At 52.4% G+C, this 20,647-nt stretch overlaps 1 protein-coding gene across 4 annotated transcripts; it reads left to right on the top strand.

The window, feature by feature from the left end:
* Nucleotides 1-2,286: 2,286 nt before the first annotated feature.
* On the top strand, nucleotides 2,287-19,391 carry ECE2 (endothelin converting enzyme 2). Of its 4 annotated transcripts, none has more exons than XM_003256557.2 (19): nucleotides 2,287-2,483; nucleotides 2,772-2,996; nucleotides 3,183-3,318; nucleotides 3,545-3,760; nucleotides 4,219-4,343; nucleotides 4,460-4,606; nucleotides 4,785-4,850; nucleotides 9,855-10,043; nucleotides 11,032-11,174; nucleotides 11,547-11,661; nucleotides 14,207-14,317; nucleotides 15,791-15,889; nucleotides 15,995-16,072; nucleotides 16,603-16,706; nucleotides 16,906-17,016; nucleotides 17,142-17,209; nucleotides 17,389-17,579; nucleotides 17,693-17,788; nucleotides 18,423-19,391. In XM_003256557.2, exons 1-19 carry the CDS (start codon nucleotides 2,445-2,447, stop codon nucleotides 18,597-18,599), a joined length of 2,436 nt encoding a protein of 811 aa, XP_003256605.1. In that variant the 5' UTR covers nucleotides 2,287-2,444; the 3' UTR covers nucleotides 18,600-19,391. The 4 variants fall into 4 exon arrangements, with proteins under 4 accessions (XP_003256605.1, XP_003256606.1, XP_030678758.1 ...); XM_003256558.2 differs by having other exon boundaries at nucleotides 2,772-2,858; XM_030822898.1 differs by lacking the exon at nucleotides 3,545-3,760 and having other exon boundaries at nucleotides 2,772-2,858.
* Nucleotides 19,392-20,647: the final 1,256 nt, after the last annotated feature.

Raw genomic sequence — 20,647 nt, forward strand, 5'->3', positions numbered from 1 at the left:
CTCTTGGGTTCAAGCGAGTCTCCTGTCTCAGCTTCCCGAGTAGCTGGGATTACAGGTGTGTGCCACCACACCCAGCTAATTTTTTGCATTTTTAGTAGAGACAGGGTTTCATCATGTTGGCCCGGCTGGTCTTGACCTCCTGACTTCAGGTGATCCACCCGTCTCGGCCTCCCAAAGTGCTGGGATTACAGGTGTGAGCCACGGTGTGTGGCCTGAAGTAGGTATTCTCATTTCCATTTTACAAATGAGGAAACTGAATCTGGATCCAGAATCTTTTATCCTTGCTGTACTGTACTGTTTCCTGTTTGAGAACCATGCAATTCTGGGGTGAAAAGTGCCAACAAAAGCAATGCAACACTTCTCAGCCTGCTTCATTCATCATCTACTCTTTCTCAGCCGCAAGAACATTCTGCATTAGATCCACTGCAGCAAGTTGTCTGAGAACTGAGGTGAGCGTCAATAAATGGACTATGGGCCAGGCATGGTGACTCATGCCTGTAATCCCAGCACATTGGGATGCTGAGGCGGGAGGATTGCTTAAGGCCTGGAGTTGAAGACCAGCCTGGGCAAGGTGGTGAGACCCCGTTTCCATAAAAAATTTTAAAAAATTAGCCAAGCACAGCAGCACGTGTCTGTAGTCCCAGCTACTAGGGAGGCTCAGGTCGGAGGATTGCTTGAACCTAGGAATTTGAGGCTGCAGTGAGTTATGACCATGCCACTACACTCTAGCCTGAGCAACAAAGTGAGACACCCTTCTCTTATTTTGTGTATTTATTTATTTTTGAGACCAAGTTTCGGTCTTTGTTTCCCAGGCTGGAGTGCAGTGGCATGATCTCAGCTCACTGCAACCTCCACCCGCTTGGGTTCAAGCGATTCTCGTCTCAGCCTCCCAAGTAGCTGGGATTACAGGTGCCCGCCACCATGCCTGGCTAATTTTTGTATTTTGAGTAGAGACGCGGTTTCAGCATGTTGGCCAGGCTGGTCTCGAACTCCTGACCTCGTGATCCACCCGCCTCGGCCTCCCAAAGTGCTGGAATTACAGGCGTGAGCCACTGCGCCTGACTGACACCCTTCTTGAGAGAAAGATGAAAAAAGAAAGAAAGAAAGAAAGAGGAAAGAAAAGAAAGAGAGAGAGAGAAAGAGAAAGAAATGGATTATGTGTTTGCTACCCATTCAAGCCTTCTCAGGTCAAATTCTTGTACTCTCTCAGTGGGGGTGGAGGATGGGGAGAGGAAGATGAAGCGCACTCTCTTTTCCTTTTTTTTTTTTTTTGAATTGTAAAACACTAGGCACTTTTCAGTGCAGCAGCCTGCAATAACACCAGGCCTGATTAAGGAATGACAATATGGAAGGCAGATGGCAGATGCATGGGTGCCACACTATTGCTTTTCAGTTAAATATTGCTTGGTGTTAGTTTTTTTTCTCCTTGTAAATCTCCCAGATAAAACGGTTTGCTTTCCCCAAGTTAGAAGTGTTAGCACGTCTTTTCTTTAAATATCTGTGCATGGCTGTTTTTTTCCCTGCCAATTTGTCACCATCTGTAACCCTCCCTTTATGAGACGATCTGATGACAGCAGTTATCTTGGAGAGTAGAAGTGTGGTCTTGAAGCGCCACGGAAGAGTAGAGTCAGTGTAGGCTGTGTGTGTGTGGAGTGTATGCTCCCCCTGCACTTGGTGTGTGTACATACAGAAACACAGTTTGCGTGTGTGTTGGCTCTGGGTGTGTTGTGCGTGTGTACACTGTGTGTGAGTATGCAGTGTGTGTACATTCTGTGGGCATCTCATGTGCGTGTGTGGACTGTATGCTGGGCGTCGTGCCTGCCCGTGTCCTTGGCGTCTATGTGCTCTCTGCACATAGGTAGGTACCATAGGTAGGTACCACGTGCACACCCTGAATGTGAGTGAACTGACTGTGTGCTCTGTATTTGCCGGCTGAAGAGGGGCTATGTGGACTACTGGGGGAAGACGTTCCTCAGGAGGGCATAATTTCTCTAAAGTGCTTAAAGGGGATGGAGACAGCCTGAAATTTGGAGGAAGTAGGCCAAGGAGTATTAGCAACGTCTGGGCCTGGTTGAATTTCATTACTTTTCATAGGAAAGTAAATTATGGGTGGCTTGAAGGAGGGTGCTGCTGAGATGGGGGGCGGACCATGAAGCGTGGAGGGGTCTCCGGTGTTGCTGGAGGGCAGCTGGAGCCTGCGGAGATCCTCGGCGCGCTCCTCCCTCTCCCCCACGCTCTCTCCACCCCGGGCGGGGCGCCGCGTGGGGCGGGGGACTCGGGCGGGCGGGGGCGGCCGCGGTCGAGCGGAGGCCGCGGCCGAGCGGGGGTGCTGCGCGGCGGCCGTGATGGCTGGTGGCGGCGGGGCCGGGCAGGGGACCGGGGCCGCGGCCCGGGAGAGGGCCAGCTGCCAGGAGCCCTGAATCACCGCCTGGCCTGACTCCACCATGAACGTCGCGCTGCAGGAGCTGGGAGCTGGCAGCAACGTGAGTGGGGGCCCTGGCCTCCACGGGAGGGGACCGGGTGGAGGGGGACGAGGCAGAGGGGTCGGCCGCGGAGGGGCAAGCGGTGCCCGGCTCGCGGAGGTAGGGCTGCGTCCCAGGCCTGGTGGAGCGGTGATAGAGAGACCCCAGGCCCGAGAGCAGGGCAGGTGGGAAGGGAAGGGCCCTCTTCGCAGGGGGGAGGGGTCCGCGAGGCAGGGAGCACTGGGGCAGGGTCGTGGGCAAATAGCCCTCTCTGCCTGACCTCGGTTGGCAACCCCGACTGTCTGGCAGATGGTGGAGTACAAACGGGCCACGCTTCGGGATGAAGACGCACCCGAGACCCCCGTAGAGGGCGGGGCCTCCCCGGACGCCATGGAGGTGGGCAAGGGGGCTTCCCCTTTCTCACCAGGCCCCAGCCCTGGCATGACGCCTGGCACACCCAGGAGCTCTGGGCTGTTCTGGAGGGTCACCTGCCCCCACCTCCGCTCCATCTCTGGCCTCTGCTCTAGGACTATGGTGAGGCGATGCTAAGCCATGATGTTGCACAAAACAGACTCAGGGCTCAACTCACCGGCTGGCCTCATTGCCCCCGGGCCCAAAGTTAACCCTGTGGCTCTGAAAACTGCCTGTGGCTTCACCCTCTCGTGATCTTGGACCCCTGCCCTGCAGCTCAGTCACTCTCTGTCCCCCTATGTTCCCCAGGTGGGATTCCAGAAGGGGACAAGACAGCTGTTAGGCTCACGCACGCAGCTGGAGCTGGTCTTAGCAGGTGTCTCTCTACTGCTGGCTGCACTGCTTCTGGGCTGCCTTGTGGCCCTAGGGGTCCAGTACCACAGAGGTAGGTGGGCCCACACTCTTCATCAGTATTCATAACTAGGGGTTCTGGAGGCCTAAGGGCCTCTAAGATTTTCACTTGTGGGGACCAAGCCTTCCCTGCAGAAAAGCCCCCCCGCTTTGCTTTCTCTTCCCAACCTTCCTGCTGTTATGGCCCTTGCAAAGAGTTTGCCCCTTCCAGACAGACAGACTGACAGTCCCCTACCCTCCGGCCATGTTCCCTACCACAGACCCATCCCACAGCACCTGCCTTACAGAGGCTTGTATTCGAGTGGCTGGAAAAATCCTGGAGTCCCTGGACCGAGGGGTGAGCCCCTGTGAGGACTTTTACCAGTTCTCCTGTGGGGGCTGGATTCGGAGGAACCCCCTGCCCGATGGGCGTTCTCGCTGGAACACCTTCAACAGCCTCTGGGACCAAAACCAGGCCATACTGAAGCACCTGCTTGGTGAGTGGGGCTGTTAGGGAGGCCTTGGGCCACCTATGTGCCTTGTGCCCAGCACAGGGCCTGGCACTTAGCAGATAGTCAATGTCCATGAATGAGGAAGTGGATGGCTCTGTGAACACTCCAGAGAGTGGGGAGGCAGAGAGCAGGGGACTCTTGAGAAGTGCAGATGGGTTTGACGGGGGCAGAACTCTGGGTATAATGGAGGGCCGCTTCTCTGTACTCTGTTTGGAGCACTGTCGTGGTGTGGTAGACACCAGGGAGCCTGTACTGCTTAGATATCCTTGGGTCTCCGTGGACAGGGAGAGGAAGCCACGGCTTGCTGTTTCAGACACTCTTCCTGGGTCTGCGTTAGGAGGACTGCTCATTGACAAGGCAAGGAGAGAAACCGAGCGAGGGCCAGGGACTCCCTCTCAGCAGTTAACGTAATTGCCACCTGGATCCTGTGTTCTGCCCCACAGAAAACACCACCTTCAACTCCAGCAGTGAAGCTGAGCGGAAGACACAGCGCTTCTACCTATCTTGCCTACAGGTGGAGCGCATTGAGGAGCTGGGAGCCCAGCCACTGAGAGACCTCATTGACAAGGTAGAGCCACTGAGCCAGCTGAGGGCAGGGGAGCAGGAGGGGCCTTGAGAGAGGAGATGGCCAGGAACGCTTTGGGAGCTCCTGTGCTAATCATTCCACTTATGGTCTCTACATAGATTGGTGGTTGGAACATTACGGGGCCCTGGGACCAGGACAACTTTATGGAGGTGTTGAAGGCAGTAGCAGGGACCTACAGGGCCACCCCATTCTTCACCGTCTACATCAGTGCCGACTCTAAGAGTTCCAACAGCAATGTTATCCAGGTGATGAGCTGGGAAAGGGTGTGGAGAGACTTAGGGACCCTTCGCTGAGCCCAGACTTCCCTCTCCTGTGACAGGCAGGCTGGGCTGACCCCCTGCCCCCACCCCAACCCCTGCTCGGGAATTCAGGTTCCCATGGTGGGGAAAGTGAGGGGCTCACCTCCTTTCCTTGACATTGCAGGTGGACCAGTCTGGGCTCTTTCTGCCCTCTCGGGATTACTACTTAAACAGAACTGCCAATGAGAAAGTAAGGAACATCTTCCAAACCCCCATCCCTACCCCTTGCTGAGCTGGGCTGATCCCTGTTGACTTTTCCCTTTGCCAAGGGTCAGAGCAGGGAAGGTGAGCCTATCCTGTCACCTAGTGAAGTAACTGCCCCTCCTTTCTTCCTTCTTTTCTTCCTTCCTCCCTCCCTCCCTTTCTTCCCCTTTTCCTTCCTTCCTTCCTCTTATTCTTCTAGTAGGTTTCATAGACACCTACTGTATGCCAGGTCCAGTGGGGGAATTCTGAGATATAAGTTTCCGAGCCATTGCCACAGGAAGCGTTCAGTGTCGAAGGGTTCATGGACCTAGATAGCTGAGAACAAAGCTCACAAGAGGGTCCTCAGGATTCAGGAGAGACTTAGGGAGCCAGCAAAGTCTTCCTGAAGAGATCGCATTTGAGCCAGGCCCTGTAGAATATGTAGGAGTGGATGAGGGCATGCTGGGTAGAAAGAAGTTTAGGCCAGGTGTGGTGGCTCACGCCTGTAGTCCCAGCACTTTGGGAGGCCGAGGGAGGTGGATCACCTAAGGTCAGGAGTTCGAGACCAGCCTGACCAACAAGGTGAAACCCCATCTCTACTAAATATACAAAAATTAGCCAGTCGTGGTGGCAGGCGCCTGTAGTCCCAGCTACTCAGGAGGCTGAGACAGGAGAATTGCCTGAACCTGGGAGGCGGAGGTTGCAGTGAGCCAAGGTCATGCCACTGCACTCCAGCCTGGGTGACGAAGCAAGACTCTGACTCAAAAAAACAAAGAAAAAGAAAAAGAAAGAACAGTTTAAACAAAAGTGTTGATGAGGCTGAGCACAGTGGCTCACACCTGTAATCCCCGCACTTTGGGAGGCTGAGGCCGGTGAATCACTTGAGGTTAGGAGTTTGAGACCAGGCTGGTCTACATGGTGAAAACCCGTCTCTACTAAAAATATAAAAATTAGCCAGTCAAGGTGGTGTGCACCTGTAATCTCAGCTACTTGGGAGGTTGAGGCAAAGAGAATCGCTTGAATCCAGGAGGCAGAGGTTGCAGTGAGCCGAGATGGCACCACTGCATTCCAGCCTGGGGAACAGAACGAGACTTCATCTCAAAAAAAAAAAAAAGTGTTGACGAGGGAAAGGCTAGGTGTGTCTGGACCATGGCAAGGGGTCCACTGTGGTAAAATATAGAACTCAAGGCAGATGAGAGGCTGGAGGGGTGGGCAGGAACAGGTTATGGAGAGGACCTTGAATAGCACACTACGGAGTTGATTCTGTAGCTCCCGGAGAGCCACTGCATGCTCCAAAGTAGGGAGGGAGCGCAGTGCTTTGGGAAGTCAGTTTGTTTGGGGTGTGGAAAGTAGATGTGAGAAAGAAAGCCTGGAGATGAATTAAGAGTATCTGTGGTACTCCGTGCTCTGAGTCAGGAAGGTCCCAAATGAAAGAGGTGGCAGAAGGAATGGTAGGAAGGGGAGGATGTAAGAGATATCATCAAGTCAGAATCATGAGTTCTTGGTGCCCGGATGTTAGAGGAGGGAAGAGGTGAAGATGGCTGAAACTGTTCACTTCCGTGATGGTGGAATGGAGGGGTCCCTTGGGAATTAGGGGTGTCTGTAGGAAGAACCAGCTTAGGGTACATTGAGAAAGAGGAGACAGTGCAATGTCACAGGAATAGGAGAGACTTTGGAGTCAGACCTGGATTTCAGTCTCAGCTCTGCTGCTTTGTGCAAGTTGATTAATCTCTCTGAGGCTGTTCCCTCATCCGTAAACAGGGGATCATAGCATCAACCTCATACAGTGTTTGGAGTAGGTTAGGGGTACAAACTTATGCTCCTGCATGTGGCAGATGCTCAGGGTGTGGGAGCTGCTCCTTTTAGACATGTGAGTTTGATGGGACCTGGGCACCTTACATACTGAGAGGTCAGCAGGCAGCTGGGAAAGCTGTGTGGAGTCCTGAAGAGACAATAAGCCTGAAAGGACCCAGAGGCTTGAGGGGCATCTCCTTAGAAACCTAACCAGGCCAGGCAGGGTGGCTGTAATCCAAACACTTTGGGAGGCTGAAGCGGCCTGATTACTTGAAGTCACGAGTTTGAGACCAGCTGGCCAACATGGTGAAACCCCATCTCTACTAAAAATACAAAAATTGGGCCAGGCATGGTGGCTCTCGCCTGTAATCCCAGCACTTTGGGAGGCCAAGGCAGGTGGATCACTTGAGGTCAGGAGTTTGAAACCAGCCCGACCAACATGGTGAAACCCCATCTCTACTAAAAATACAAAAGTTAGCCCAACGTGGTGGCGGCTGCCTGTAATCCCAGCTACTTGGAAGGCTGAGGCAGGAGAATCACTTGAACCCGGGAGGTGGAACTTGCAGTGAGCCGAGATGGCACCACTGCACTCCAGCCTGGGCAACAGAGCAAGACTCTGTCTCAAAAAACAAAAGAGAGAAAAGAAAAAAGAAACCTAAACAAAGGCTTTGAAGAGGTAAGACAGGAGGAGGACAGAGAAAGGACAGAAGGAGATCCTTGTATTTTAAGGGCAGTGGGAGAGTCGGCAAAAGAGATTGCTGTGGAGTAGGACAACCATTTGTTGAAGCATAGGGTTCTGAGAGCAAATGTGACCAGGAACCTGCCTAGTTCCAGGGTGCGGATAGGCTGCAATGAAGGGAGAGGTCTCTGCAAAGGCAATAGGTTATGCAAAGGTTCCAAAGTGGGAAGGCATATGGCCAGCCCACTGGCCATTCTCAATGGGAGAGGGAGCAGGAGGGGCATGTGGGCCAAGGCCTTCTGGACAGGTCCATAGGCTCAACTATGCAGGAGCATTGTGGGCCAAATTTAGGATTCATCCCAAAAGAAATGGAAAGGGAAACTCAAAAGTGATGTGGACAGATGTGTGATTTTGACATCATCTGAGTCAGGGGAGGAGATAATTTTTACAATTTGGGAGAGACAACATCCTTCAACCCTTTGGAAGGGGCAAGAGGAAAGACTTGGGTTTGGCTGTCAGCATGTCACTGGTTGCCTTCAGGAAGCCTCCTGTGCTGGGATCTAGAGAAAGATGCAACACAAAAGGTTAAGATAGGATGAAAACTACGAGTAGTTTGGGTGCAGTGGCTCACACCTGTGGCCCCAGCACTTTGGGAGGCCGAGGCAGATTACCTGAGGTCAGGAGTTCGAGACCAGTTTGGCCAACATGGCGAAACACTGTCTCTACTAAAAATACAAAAATTAGCCAGGCCTGGTGGCCCTCGCCTGTAATCCCAGCCACTGGGGAGGCTGAGGCAGGAGAATCGCTTGAACCCGGGAGGCGGAGGTTGCAGTGAGCCAAGATCACACACCTGCACTTCAGCCTGGGTGACAAAGGGAGACGCCATCTCAAACAAACAACAACAACAAAAAAAACTAAGAGTAAAGCAGGGTTCAGGAGAGTCTCAAAAGTAAGCACTAAGCTGAAGGTGAGGAGGTGGGGAGAGAAGGGGTAAGGTGAGATCACTGGTTTAGCTAACCAACCTCCTCAGGAGCTGGGATGACTGGGATTGGTACTCAAAGCTCTTCCTCTGATGCCAGCAGCAAGCAAGAGGAGAGGTGAGAGACAGGAGGAATTTGAAATACACAGAATGGAGATTAAGGGATCTAAAACTTCTTGGTAAGTAGAAGAGGAGATGGCCTTTGGCGATTAGGGGAGCCCAGGTGGGCCTTCAGGTTGAGTGGGAAGTGGTTTCTGGGAGGAGGGTTAAGGAAATTGGCACAGAGCAGTGTTGAGTGTCTGTTTGCAGGTTTTCATCCTGTTATTCAACAGATATTTATTGAGCACCTACTATGTAGCAGACAGCTGTGCTTGGGCCTGAAATTACAGTGGTGAACAAAGCAAACACAGCCCTGCCTTCATGGAGCCTCAGGGCCAGCGGGGGTGAGGCCGCATGAGTTTGTACTGGACCTGAGCAGGGCCAGGGCCGCCATGGCCCTGGGGTCATCGGGCCTGGGCCACATTCTCACTCTGCCATCTGCTAGTTTGTGATGGAAGTCAAGCTGTGTCATCTTCCCAAGCTTCTGCCCTGGGGTGTGAAATGGGACTCATCTTCACTTCATGAAGTTGCTGTGCGGGGAGGAAAAGATACACTGTATGGAAAGCCTCCAATAGAGAGTCTGATGCATGTCTACAGAAGTGGTCACTAAATATTTCTTCTCCATGCTTTTCTCTCCCTTGGAGACTAGCAGGTAGTGGAGAAAGCAGCAAGCTTGAGGCCTGGCAGGATGGGAGGTAATAGAGGCCTGAGGACACCATGGCCCCGATCCCCTGTGAGGTCCAGTCAGCTGTTCAGTGAAGGCACATGGTCACTGATGGGCTGGGACAACTAGCAGGGATCTAGGAAATGAGAAGGCAAAGCAGTATGGGAAGCAGGCCCATCCACTGGACAGACATTTGCAGAGCACTTACTCTGTGTTCTAGTCCCTGGAGACAGCAGTGAGTAAGCTGCTGTAACTTGGAACAGTGCTCTGCTGGAACTCACCTTCTCCTTGGGGAAATAGATGATAAACAAGTACAGAAGTAAGTAAACATGACCCGGTGCAGTGGCTCATGCCTGTAATCCCAGCACTTTGAGAGGCCGAGGCGGGCAGATCACCTGAGGTCAGGAGTTCGAGACCAGCCTGGCTAACATGGTGAAACCCCATCTCTACTAAAAATACAAAAAATTAGCCAGGCGTGGTGGCACACGCCTGTTGTCCCAGCTACTCAGGAGGCTGCAGCAGGAGAATCGCTTGAACCCAGGAGGTGGAGGTTGCAGTGAGCCAAGATCACGCCACTGCACTCCAGCCTGGGCAACAGAGTGAGACAAAAAAAAAAAAGAAGTAAGTAAGTAAACAATACTTAGCCAGTGGCGGTAAGCAGTGTGTCAGAAATGAAACAGGTCATCCAAGAAGGCTTCAAGCAGAAGAGATAGTGAGCAGAGGTGGTGGTAAGAAGAGATCTCAGCCTTGGGCAGGAATTGTTGCTGGGCTCTGAGGATCACTCGGGCCTTGACAGGTGCTCACCGCCTATCTGGACTACATGGAGGAGCTGGGGATGCTGCTGGGTGGGCGGCCCACCTCCACGAGGGAGCAGATGCAGCAGGTGCTGGAGTTGGAGATACAGCTGGCCAACATCACGGTGCCCCAGGACCAGCGGCGCGACGAGGAGAAGATCTATCACAAGATGAGCATTTCGGAGCTGCAGGTGGGGCAGGCAGGGGACTGGAGACAACTGAGAGGGGCCAGCACTGGCACAGACCACCCAGCTTCCCTCCATGCTGTCTCCCCAAGGCAGCCAGTCCTTTCCTCATTCCCTTGCTTTTCTGTGCTCCACTGCACTGCTGCTGTCCTGGGAAAAAAAATGGTGTCCATTTAGGCCACCTCTCACTGGGTCATCCTTTGGTCCCTTTCTTGTTGCCTGGGGATGCATGGAGGGATTGTGTTAAAAATGTGTAACAGTTTGTATGAGATGTCCACAAAACAATCAGAATAGGCTGGGCATGGTGGCTGACATCTGTAATCCCAGCACTTTGGAAGGCGAAGGCAGGTGGATCACCTGAGGTCTGGAGTTCAAGACCAGTCTAACCAACATGGTGAAACCCCATCTCTACTAAAAATAAAAAATTAGCCGGGTGTGGTGGCACATGCCTGTAATCCCAGCTATTTGGGAGGCTGAGGCAGAAGAATCGCTTGAACCTGGGAGGCGGAGGTTGCAGTGAGCTGAGATCGTGCCGTTGCACTCCAGCTTGGGTTAACAAGAGCGAAATTTCATCTCAAAAAAAAAAAAACCATAGAAGTGGAAGTTTCTACTGGGGGACCTGTACTGTGCCAGGCCATTAACACTTTAGATGTTGGATTATGGAAAAGTTGGGGTGGGATGTGGTTCTGGAGGAGAAGCCAGTATGTGCAGGGTGTCAGGTGAGTGGTATTTTATCAATTGTTAGGAAAATATTTGAATATCTAGGCCCCAGCTGAATGTCACACATAGTGGTTATCCTTGTATAATAAGTGGTTGGGCTCCCAGATTGGAGGTGCCCAGGCCTGGAAAAGGGTATGTTACAGGAAGGATACACCATGAAGCCAGTAGTTGTTGCTATGGCAATGGGAAGGGCTCCCAGGCTACAGCATACAGTGGGGGAGGGTTCTGCTGGAAGCGAGTGGGGCAGGCAAGGCCTGAGATTTTTTTCTCTTAGGCTCTGGCGCCCTCCATGGACTGGCTTGAGTTCCTGTCTTTCTTGCTGTCACCATTGGAGTTGAGTGACTCTGAGCCTGTGGTGGTGTATGGGATGGATTATTTGCAGCAGGTGTCAGAGCTCATCAACCGAACGGAACCAAGGTGTGGGGGGAGCCCAAGGTGAGGGTGGGTTCCGTGGACGTCTCCAGCAATGCTGGGCGTAGTGGACTGGCCCAGCCACACAGAACAACATTTGATAATGCTATGGGCCTTCCAAACATCCAATCAGAATGTCTATGGGCTTTTCCTCTGCGCTAGGGTTGCAGGATGCTCCCTGTAATCTCTGTTCCCGCACCTCTCTCCAACCTGACCTCTACAGGGAGGTGTGTGGCCCAGGGACCAAAGAGGAACCCTGGGACAGCTTCCACATATGCCTCTTGGGACTCCTGCAGCCTGCATGTTCCTGGGGGCTGGTTTGGGGGGCGGGAAGGGCATCCCACCTGCCCTTTTCTTATTTTCTGGTCTGATTGTCAGCATCCTGAACAATTACCTGATCTGGAACCTGGTGCAAAAGACAACCTCAAGCCTGGACCGACGCTTTGAGTCTGCACAAGAGAAGCTGCTGGAGACCCTCTATGGCACTAAGAAGGTGGGCTCTCTGATTTTGCCTCCACGTTCTGATCCAGTCAAGCCGATGCTGCACGCCTTCAGTGTGTCAGGCACCGTGTGCCTCATGGTGCACAGGTGCATAGTATGGAGCGCACAATTTGGAAGCAAGCCGACTTGGGTTCCAATCCCAACTAATTCATTTTCTAGCCTGTAGGACCTTGGGCATATCACCTAGCCTCTCTGACTCTCCATTTCCGGCTCTGTGAAGCAGGAATAACTTGGAGGGTTGTCAGGAAGAGTATTAGCTGAGTTAATGTAAGTGAAGCACCTGCACAGTACATGATATGTATAGGCACTCGGCTTTGATGAGTAGGATGGAGAGGATACAATAAATAAATGAGTATTTAGTTTCAAGATACCCCATTAAGTGGGGGGAGTGGACATGTAAACAAATACATTATATTTTGTGGTGATAACTGCTCACACTGAGTGAAAGACTTTTGTGCTATAGGACAGAGGTGGGACAGCACATTTCACCTGGGGGGATCGTGGGGAAGGGCATCAGAGAAGCCTTCTCTGAGAGGTGCTATGTGATGGAAAAGTTCACCAAGAAAGCCGGGGAGAAGGGCATTCCAGGGACAAGGAACGGCATGTGCAAATTCCTAGAGGCCAAAAGGAGCATGGTGGCTTTACACATGTTCTGGCATGAGCTTGAGGAAAGGGCAACTGAGAGACGGGGTTTGGTAAGGTGGGCATGGGGCACTCAGGAAGGGACCTGAATATTGTGTCGAGAAGTCCGGCCTTGATCCTTTCACAGATGGGGCTCCATGGGAGTAGCCATGGAAAGGAGAAACACAATTGGGTTATGTAGGAAATGATGTTTCTGGTGGCTAAATGGAAGATGGAGGGGAGCAGCAGGGAAGTGGGGATGAGAATGGAGTCAGGGTGTCCAGTTAAGGGGCAATTGCAGGCTGGGCGCGGTGGCTCATGCCTGTAATCCCAGCACTTTGGGAAGCCAAGGCAGGTGAATCACCTGAGGTCAGGAGTTCAAGACCAGCATTGCCAACATGGTGGAACCCCATCTCTACTAAAAATACAAAAAATTAGCTGGGCATGGTGGCAGGCAACTGTAATCCTAGCTACTCGGGAGGCTGAGGCAGGAGAATCACTTAAACCTGGAGGTTGCAGTGACCTGAGACTGCATCATTGCACTCCAGCCTGGGCTACAAGAGCAAAACTCTGTTAAAAAAAAAAAAAAAGGCAATTGCAGACTGGGTGTGGTGGCTTGTGCCTGTAATCACAGCATTTTGGGAGGCTGAGGTAGGTGGACTGCTTGAGCTCAGGGGTTCCAGATGACAGTGTTATAGGGCAGGGAAGTGGTAATCATTTTTCCCATCCACTTGAGTGCACATTAAGAAATCAAAGCAGGGCCGGGCGCGGTGGCTCACGCTTGTAATCCCAGCACTTTGGGAGGCTGAGGCGGGCGGATCACGAGGTCAGGAGATCGAGACCACGGTGAAACCCCGTCTCTACTAAAAAATACAAAAAATTAGCCGGGCGTGGTGGCGGGCGCCTGTAGTCCCAGCTACTCGGAGAGGCTGAGGCAGGAGAATGGCGTGAACCCGGGAGGCAGAGCTTGCGGTGAGCAGAGATTGCGCCACTGCACTCTAGCCTGGGTGACAGAGCAAGACTCCGTCTCAAAAAAAAAAAAAAAAAAAAAAAGAACGAAAGAAATCAAAGCAGGCAGGGCACCGTAGCTCATGCCTGTAATCCCAGCACTTTGGGAGGCCAAGGTGGGCGGATCACTTGAAGTCAGGAGTTCAAGACCATCCTAGCTAACATGGTGAAACCCGTCTCTACTAAAAATACAAAAAATTTAGCCAGGCACGGTGGCGGGCGCCTTTAGTTCCAGCTACTCGGGAGGCTGAGGCAGGAGAATGGTATGAACCCGGGAGGTGGAGCTTGCAGTGAGCTGAGATCGCACCACTGCACTCCATTCTGGGTGACAGAGTGAGACTCCATCTCAAAAAAAAAAAGAAGTCAAAGTAGTAGAAACTGCTGCTGATAGACTGAATGTGGGGGTTAGGGAGATGGAGGAAGCTGGAGTGACTCCCAGGTTTCTTGCATGGGGGACTGACTGGATATAAAATTAGTTGTGGGCCAGGCACGGTGGCTCATGCCTTTAATCCCAGCACTTTGGGAGGCCAAAGCGGGCAGATCGCTTGAGCTCACGAGTTCAAAACCAGCCTGGGAAACATGGTGAGACCCCTTCTCTACTAAAAATACAAAATAAAATAGCTGGATGTGGTGGCACGTGCCTGGGGTCCCAGCTATTCGGGAGGCTGAGGTGGGAGGATCGCTTGAGCCCAGGGGACAGAGGTTGCAGTGAGCAGTGATTGCACCACTATACTCCAGCCTGGGTGACAGAGCGAGACCCTGTCTCAAAAAAAGACAGATGTGGTGCTGAGCAAACCCAGGACTCTTGTCCAGAGCTGAGAAGGGCTGCTAGCCCCAGTGACAGAGAAAGGCCCTCTGACTGGAGGACACAGCCATCTCTGTGGTCCTGGCTCTTTGTCCCTTAACAGTCTTGTGTGCCGAGGTGGCAGACCTGCATCTCCAACACGGATGACGCCCTTGGCTTCGCTCTGGGCTCCCTCTTCGTGAAGGCCACGTTTGACCGGCAAAGCAAAGAAATTGTGAGTCTACAAGATTCTTTCAACATTATGCCCTCAAAATTGACTGTTCATGTATGTGCAGACATATAGAATAACAACGGGGGCCAGGCACGGTGGCTCACGCCTGTAATCCCAGCACTTTGGGAGACCAAGGTGGGTGAATCATGGGGTCAGGAGTTCGAGACTAGCCTGGCCAACGTGGTGAAACCCAGTCTCTACTAAAAATACAAAAAATTAGCCGGGCATGGTGGCGGGTGTCTGTAATCCCAGCTACTTGGGAGGCTGAGGCAGGAGAATCAACTTGAACCTGGGAGGCAGAGGTTGCAGTGAGCCGAGATGGTGCCAGTGCATTCCAGCCCGGGCGACAGAGCTTAACTCTGTCTCAAAAAAAAGAAAAAAGAAAAGAAAAACAACTGGATATAAATTCATGAACAAATGAAGTAGTGCTGCTTTGGGCAGTGGGATTATAAGAGTCCTTTAAAGTTGTCTATGTGTTTATGTTTAACTATATAACTAGAAGAAATATTTATTTATTAGGATATGATAATGGATGTGCTTAAAGTATTACCTGTAAGGATGTTTATGGTTTTTATGGCAATGTTGTTTATAATAGCAGAAAATGAGGACAGGTTAAATGTCCAACTATAGGGTAAAGGAAAAATAAATTGTGGTTAGGATGGGTTGTGAGGATCCTTAAACGGCTGATATATGTTTCAGTGAAAAAAGTAGGTTACAAAAAATATATACCTTATACAACATAATTCCATATTTTATATGCATATCAGCGGAGGGAAAAACTCTAGAAGTGGGTAATCAAATGTTAAAAGAACTTATCTATGAATGAGTGATTTGTAACTGGTCTGTTCTTCAATTCTCAATTTTCCAAATTTTCTGTGAATGCCCTCTTTTCATAATCAGATAAAAAATCATTGCACTAGGCTGGGCGTGGTGGCTCACGCCTGTAATCCCAGCACTTTGGGAGGCTGAGGCGGGTGGATCATGTGGTCAGGAGTTCAAGACCAACCTGGCCAAGATGGGGAAACTCCGGCTCTACTAAAAATACAAAAATTCCCCGGGCGTGGTGGCGGGAGCCTGTAATCCTAGCTACTTGGGAGGCTGAGGCAGGAGAATCACTTGAACTTGGGAGGTGGAGGTTGCAGTGAGCCGAGATGGTGCCACTGCACTCCATCCTAGGTGACACAGCCAGACTCTGTCTCAAAAAAAAAATCATTGCAATATATTAAATTATAATGTAATTTGATGAACTTATTGTCAATTAAAATGTTTATTTAATTAAGAAAAAAGCCAGCCACAATCCCAGTACCTTTACAACTGGTGTTTCCTTCTCATCCTCTCCAGGTGCTCAGCCGTATTTCATTAGTCTAGACGTTCCCATTTCCCCTGGGGGGACGGGGGTGGGGCACCAGGTTGGATGGGCAGGGGCAGGGATGCATTCAGTGCAGGGGAAGGCTGACTTTGCCTCCTCCCTCCCAGGCAGAGGGGATGATCAGTGAAATCCGGACTGCATTTGAGGAGGCCCTGGGACAGCTGGTTTGGATGGATGAGAAGACCCGCCAGGCAGCCAAGGAGAAAGTGAGCGGTGGCTGGGGTTGGGGCGCCATCTTGAGGTGGGGTTCAAGGATACAGTTTTGCTAGGAACCTGGGGAAGGAAACAAACCCTTAACTTGGTCTCTTCAGGCAGACGCCATCTATGATATGATTGGTTTCCCAGACTTTATTCTGGAGCCCAAAGAGCTGGATGATGTTTACGATGGGGTGAGTACCTACGCTCATCAGTACTGAACTTCAGCCCTGTAGAGGCACTGTTCCCTGGCCTTAGTAATTGGGGCTCAAGCACTGGGAAAGAGGTGCTTGTCGGTTTCTTTTAGAGGCAGATGGAGGTAACCAGCATTGTTAAAATGTTGGCTCTGTGACAGCTGCAGGCCAAACAGCAGTGAAATATACTGTTAACGAGCCAAGATTTGGAGTCAAGCGTAATCAAATTCTGTTTCTACCCTTAACTTTTTAACTTTAACAAAACCTCTCTAGGTCTCGGTTTCATTTTCTGTAAAATGGGGGTCCTACTAGTGCCTACCTCATAGGGTTGTGAGATAAATGAATACAGTATGTAAAAAAACAGCACCCGTAACATAAATGGCCTTTAAATATTGCCAATTATGGTTTACTAGCTACTTTACAGCTGAGGAAACTGAGGTTTGGAGAGATATTAATGAGTAGCCAAACTGGGGCTATTATCTTCTCCAATGGATTCTCTTGCTTTCTTTCTACTTCCACCTTTCCCATAGTACGAAATTTCTGAAGATTCTTTCTTCCAAAACATGTTGAATTTGTACAACTTCTCTGCCAAGGTTATGGCTGACCAGCTCCGCAAGCCTCCCAGCCGAGACCAGTGAGAATGAGGGGGCGGACATAGACACTAGGGGCGGCAGCAGAGGTGGGGGAAGTTTTCCTGGGATGGGGGAAAAGGGTGGCAAGACTGGTCCCAGACCGGCGGCCCCATGGCCTTGCAGGAGGTAGGGCAGGGCTGCTGGGAGGGGAGCAGTGTCAGGAGAGTCAGGAGCCTCAGCCTCTCCCTCTTCCTCCGCCAGGTGGAGCATGACCCCCCAGACAGTGAATGCCTACTACCTTCCAACTAAGAATGAGATCGTCTTCCCCGCTGGCATCCTGCAGGCCCCCTTCTATGCCCGCAACCACCCCAAGTGTGTCTGAAGCAGGAGGGGCTGGGTGCTGGGGCCTGGGCCTGTGGCTGAGCTGGGAGCAGGGCTGGTGGTGGGATTCAGAAGTACCCCCACCATGTCCTCACTTGCCATTCCTCACCCACCAGGGCCCTGAACTTTGGTGGCATTGGTGTGGTCATGGGCCACGAGTTGACACATGCCTTTGATGACCAAGGTAGGGGCCCATGGAGTCGTCCCCTCTAGCTTAGAATTCCCAGTGGCTCCTGCAAGGCCTTGGGACACTGATGTAGCCCCAAGGGCCCTGAAGTCTGTGGACCAGGGCTGGTGGGGGCACTGCTGCCCCCAAGGGATGAGCTCTGGTTTTGGTGGGGTGCAAAGGTGAGTTCTCCTCAGGGCGCGAGTATGACAAAGAAGGGAACCTGCGGCCCTGGTGGCAGAATGAGTCCCTGGCAGCCTTCCGGAACCACACGGCCTGCATGGAGGAACAGTACAATCAATACCAGGTCAACGGGGAGAGGCTCAACGGCCGCCAGACGCTGGGGGAGAACATTGCTGACAACGGGGGGCTGAAGGCTGCCTACAATGTGAGTGGCCTGACCAGCCCTCCAGTGGCTGAGGCCTGCTGGCCTGGGGTGAAAGGTGCTGGGTGGATGGGGGCAGGCCTGGATGGGCTTGCTGCCCACTGTTCTGTCTCCAGGCTTACAAAGCATGGCTGAGAAAGCATGGGGAGGAGCAGCAACTGCCAGCCGTGGGGCTCACCAACCACCAGCTCTTCTTTGTGGGATTTGCCCAGGTATCACCCTCTCAGAAGGCCTGGGGTCTGCCCCTTTGTCCTGGTCCCTCCTGAGTATGTCATTAGGAGAAGTGTGGGGCACACGTCAAAGGGGCTAGGGAATGGGGCTGAGGCTGGGGCGTGAAAGGTGGGCTGGGAAGGCCTGTGCCCAGAGCCTCCGGCCAGCCAGGGCCCACAGAGGCAGCCTGAAGAGGCCTGAGCGGGAGCACGCCTTGGTAGGATTTCGCATAGCGCCAAGGGCAGGGTTGTCGTGCTTGAGGGGCACAGGGTGGGGCAAAGGGTGGCGAAGGAGGCAAACGTTGATCCTCACGCTGTTCCTGTGAGGGAGACATGCAGGAAACTAAAGCTCGGGACGCAGAGTGGCCTGTCCGGGGCTGCCCAGGAATAGAGTAAGTGACAGAGCAAGGACTCAGGCAGAGTCTCTGCTGGGCAGCCACAGCAGGCAGCTTCAGGGGCTCCGCTTTTTCCCCTCGTCATGTCCATGCTGGGCAACCCGATGTCCAGGGCAGGTTTGGAAGGAACTTGGGAGGGGCTGCAGCGGTGGTGGTTTGTGCCCCTGGGATGGCTGTAGCTGACTCTAAGGCCCGGCTCCAGACTAGACACCATATGCCCCCATGTCTGTCCTGGCCCGCAGGTGTGGTGCTCGGTCCGCACACCAGAGAGCTCTCACGAGGGGCTGGTGACCGACCCCCACAGCCCTGCCCGCTTCCGCGTGCTGGGCACTCTCTCCAACTCCCGTGACTTCCTGCGGCACTTCGGCTGCCCTGTCGGCTCCCCCATGAACCCGGGGCAGCTGTGTGAGGTGTGGTAGACCTGGATCAGGGGAGAAATGGCTGGCTGTCACCAGACCTGGGGCAGCTCTCCTGACAAAGCTGTTTGCTCTTGGGTTGGGAGGAGGCAAATGCAAGCTGGGCTGGGTATAGGTCCTCCCCACCACAGGTGACACGAGTACAGACCCTCCCCAATCACCACATTGTGCCTCTGCTTTGGGGGTGCCCCTGCCTCCAGCAGAGCCCCCACCATTCACTGTGACATCTTTCCATGTCACCCTGCCTGGAAGGGGTCTGGGCGGGGAGGCCAGTTCCCATAGGAAGGAGTCTGCCTCTTCTGGCCCCAAGCTCACTCAGCCTGGCGGCCATGGGCCTGCCGTGCCTGCCCCACTGTGACCCGCAGGCCTGGGTGGTGTACCTCCTGGGCTTCTCCCCAGGCTCACTCAGTGAGCACTTAGGGGTGGACTCAGCTCTGTCTGGCTCACCCTCAGGGGCTACCCCCACCTCACCCTGTGCTCCTTGTGCCACTGCTCCCAGTGCTGCTGCTGACCTTCACTGACAGCTCCTAGTAGAAGCCCAAGGGCCTCTGAAAGCCTCCTGCTGCCCACCGTCTCCCTGGGCTGAGAGGGGAAGTACATATGTGTAGCGGGTACTGGTTCCTGTGTCTTAGGGCACAAGCCTTAGCAAATGATTGATTCTCCCTGGACCAAGCAGGAAAGCAGATAGAGCAGGGAAAAGGAAGAACAGAGTTTATTTTTACAGAAAAGAGGGTGGGAGGGTGTGGTCTTGGCCCTTATAGGACCCTGTGCCAATAAATAGACATGCATCCATCAGCCTGTCTCTTCCTTCAGTCCTGTTTTCATGTATCCATTCACTCATTCCACCAGTGTCTACAGAGCAACTACTGTATGCCAGCCACTCTCCTCAGTGCTCATTTACTCACTCAGTAGATACAGGGGACTGAGATTTGAAGCCCAGAGAGGACAGAGAAAGAGAAGACAGAGAAAGATGGAGGAATGGAAGGAAGTTTGAGTCTAGCTGGGCAGAATACGTTATCTGCTAACTGGTGGCCATAGCCCCATCCTCAGCTGTTCTGCAGCTGGAAGGATTTGCTGCTTCCCTCCACTGGTGCGTGCAGCCGGGCCTGACACTGAGTCTGGGTAACTACTGGGCCAGGGTCAACTTGGAAGATGGGCGGCCCTTGCCCTGCAGTGGTGGGAAGTCCTGGGCATATCACTCCCTGAGCTCCCAGAGCTCAAAGCCCTGGCCTCTGCTTGTAGCTGAAAAGACAAACATTTCCTTCTAGCCTCAAAGGCTCAGAGCTCCCGAGAGTCAGCCATTCCACCTACACACACTCATCAGGCCTACCAAGTGCCAGGCACAGAGACTGCACATATGGCCTCTACCCTCCAGAGTGAGGGAGGGAAAAGGAACATTGATTGAATACCTCCTGTGTTCCAGGCACCTGTGCTAGGTGGCTCATTTCTTTATTCATTCATCCATTTATTAATTTATATATTCATAGGCTTATTTTCAAAAAATATATTGATTTATCAACAAACTGGTGATACAAAAATGAATAAGATAGGTGAGGTGGTGCGCCTGTAGTCCCAACTACTCGGGATGCTGAGGTGGGAGGATAGCTTAAGCTCAGGAGTTCAAATCCAGCGTGGGCAACATAGCAAGACCTCATCTCTTAGGAAAAAAAAAACTGATGAATGAGAAGTTTCTTCTTCCCTTAGGTGACTCTTCTTCTGTTGGCACTTTCACCTTCATGAGCTCACCTAATCCTTGCAGCAACCGCCCTTTACAAATACTCTAGTCTCCATTTTACAGATCTAACCCTAACTACTTCACTGCAGTCAAAGAGAGCTGGACTGAAATGGAAGCTCTGATAGTTTTGTGAGCTTCAGCCTGTTCCCTAACCTCGAGGAGCCTCAGTTTCTTCACCTATGAAATGAGAACTACAGCAAAACAGTGGAAAGAGTCCAATCTCAATTCTCTTTATTTTTTATTCTTGAGATGGAGTCTTGCTCTGTCGCCCAGGCTGGAGTGCAGTGGTGCAACCTCCACCTCCCAGGTTCAAGCG

The sequence above is a fragment of the Nomascus leucogenys genome, chromosome 11 (genome assembly GCF_006542625.1).
Source record: "Nomascus leucogenys isolate Asia chromosome 11, Asia_NLE_v1, whole genome shotgun sequence".
Classification (NCBI taxonomy): Eukaryota; Metazoa; Chordata; class Mammalia; order Primates; family Hylobatidae; genus Nomascus; species Nomascus leucogenys.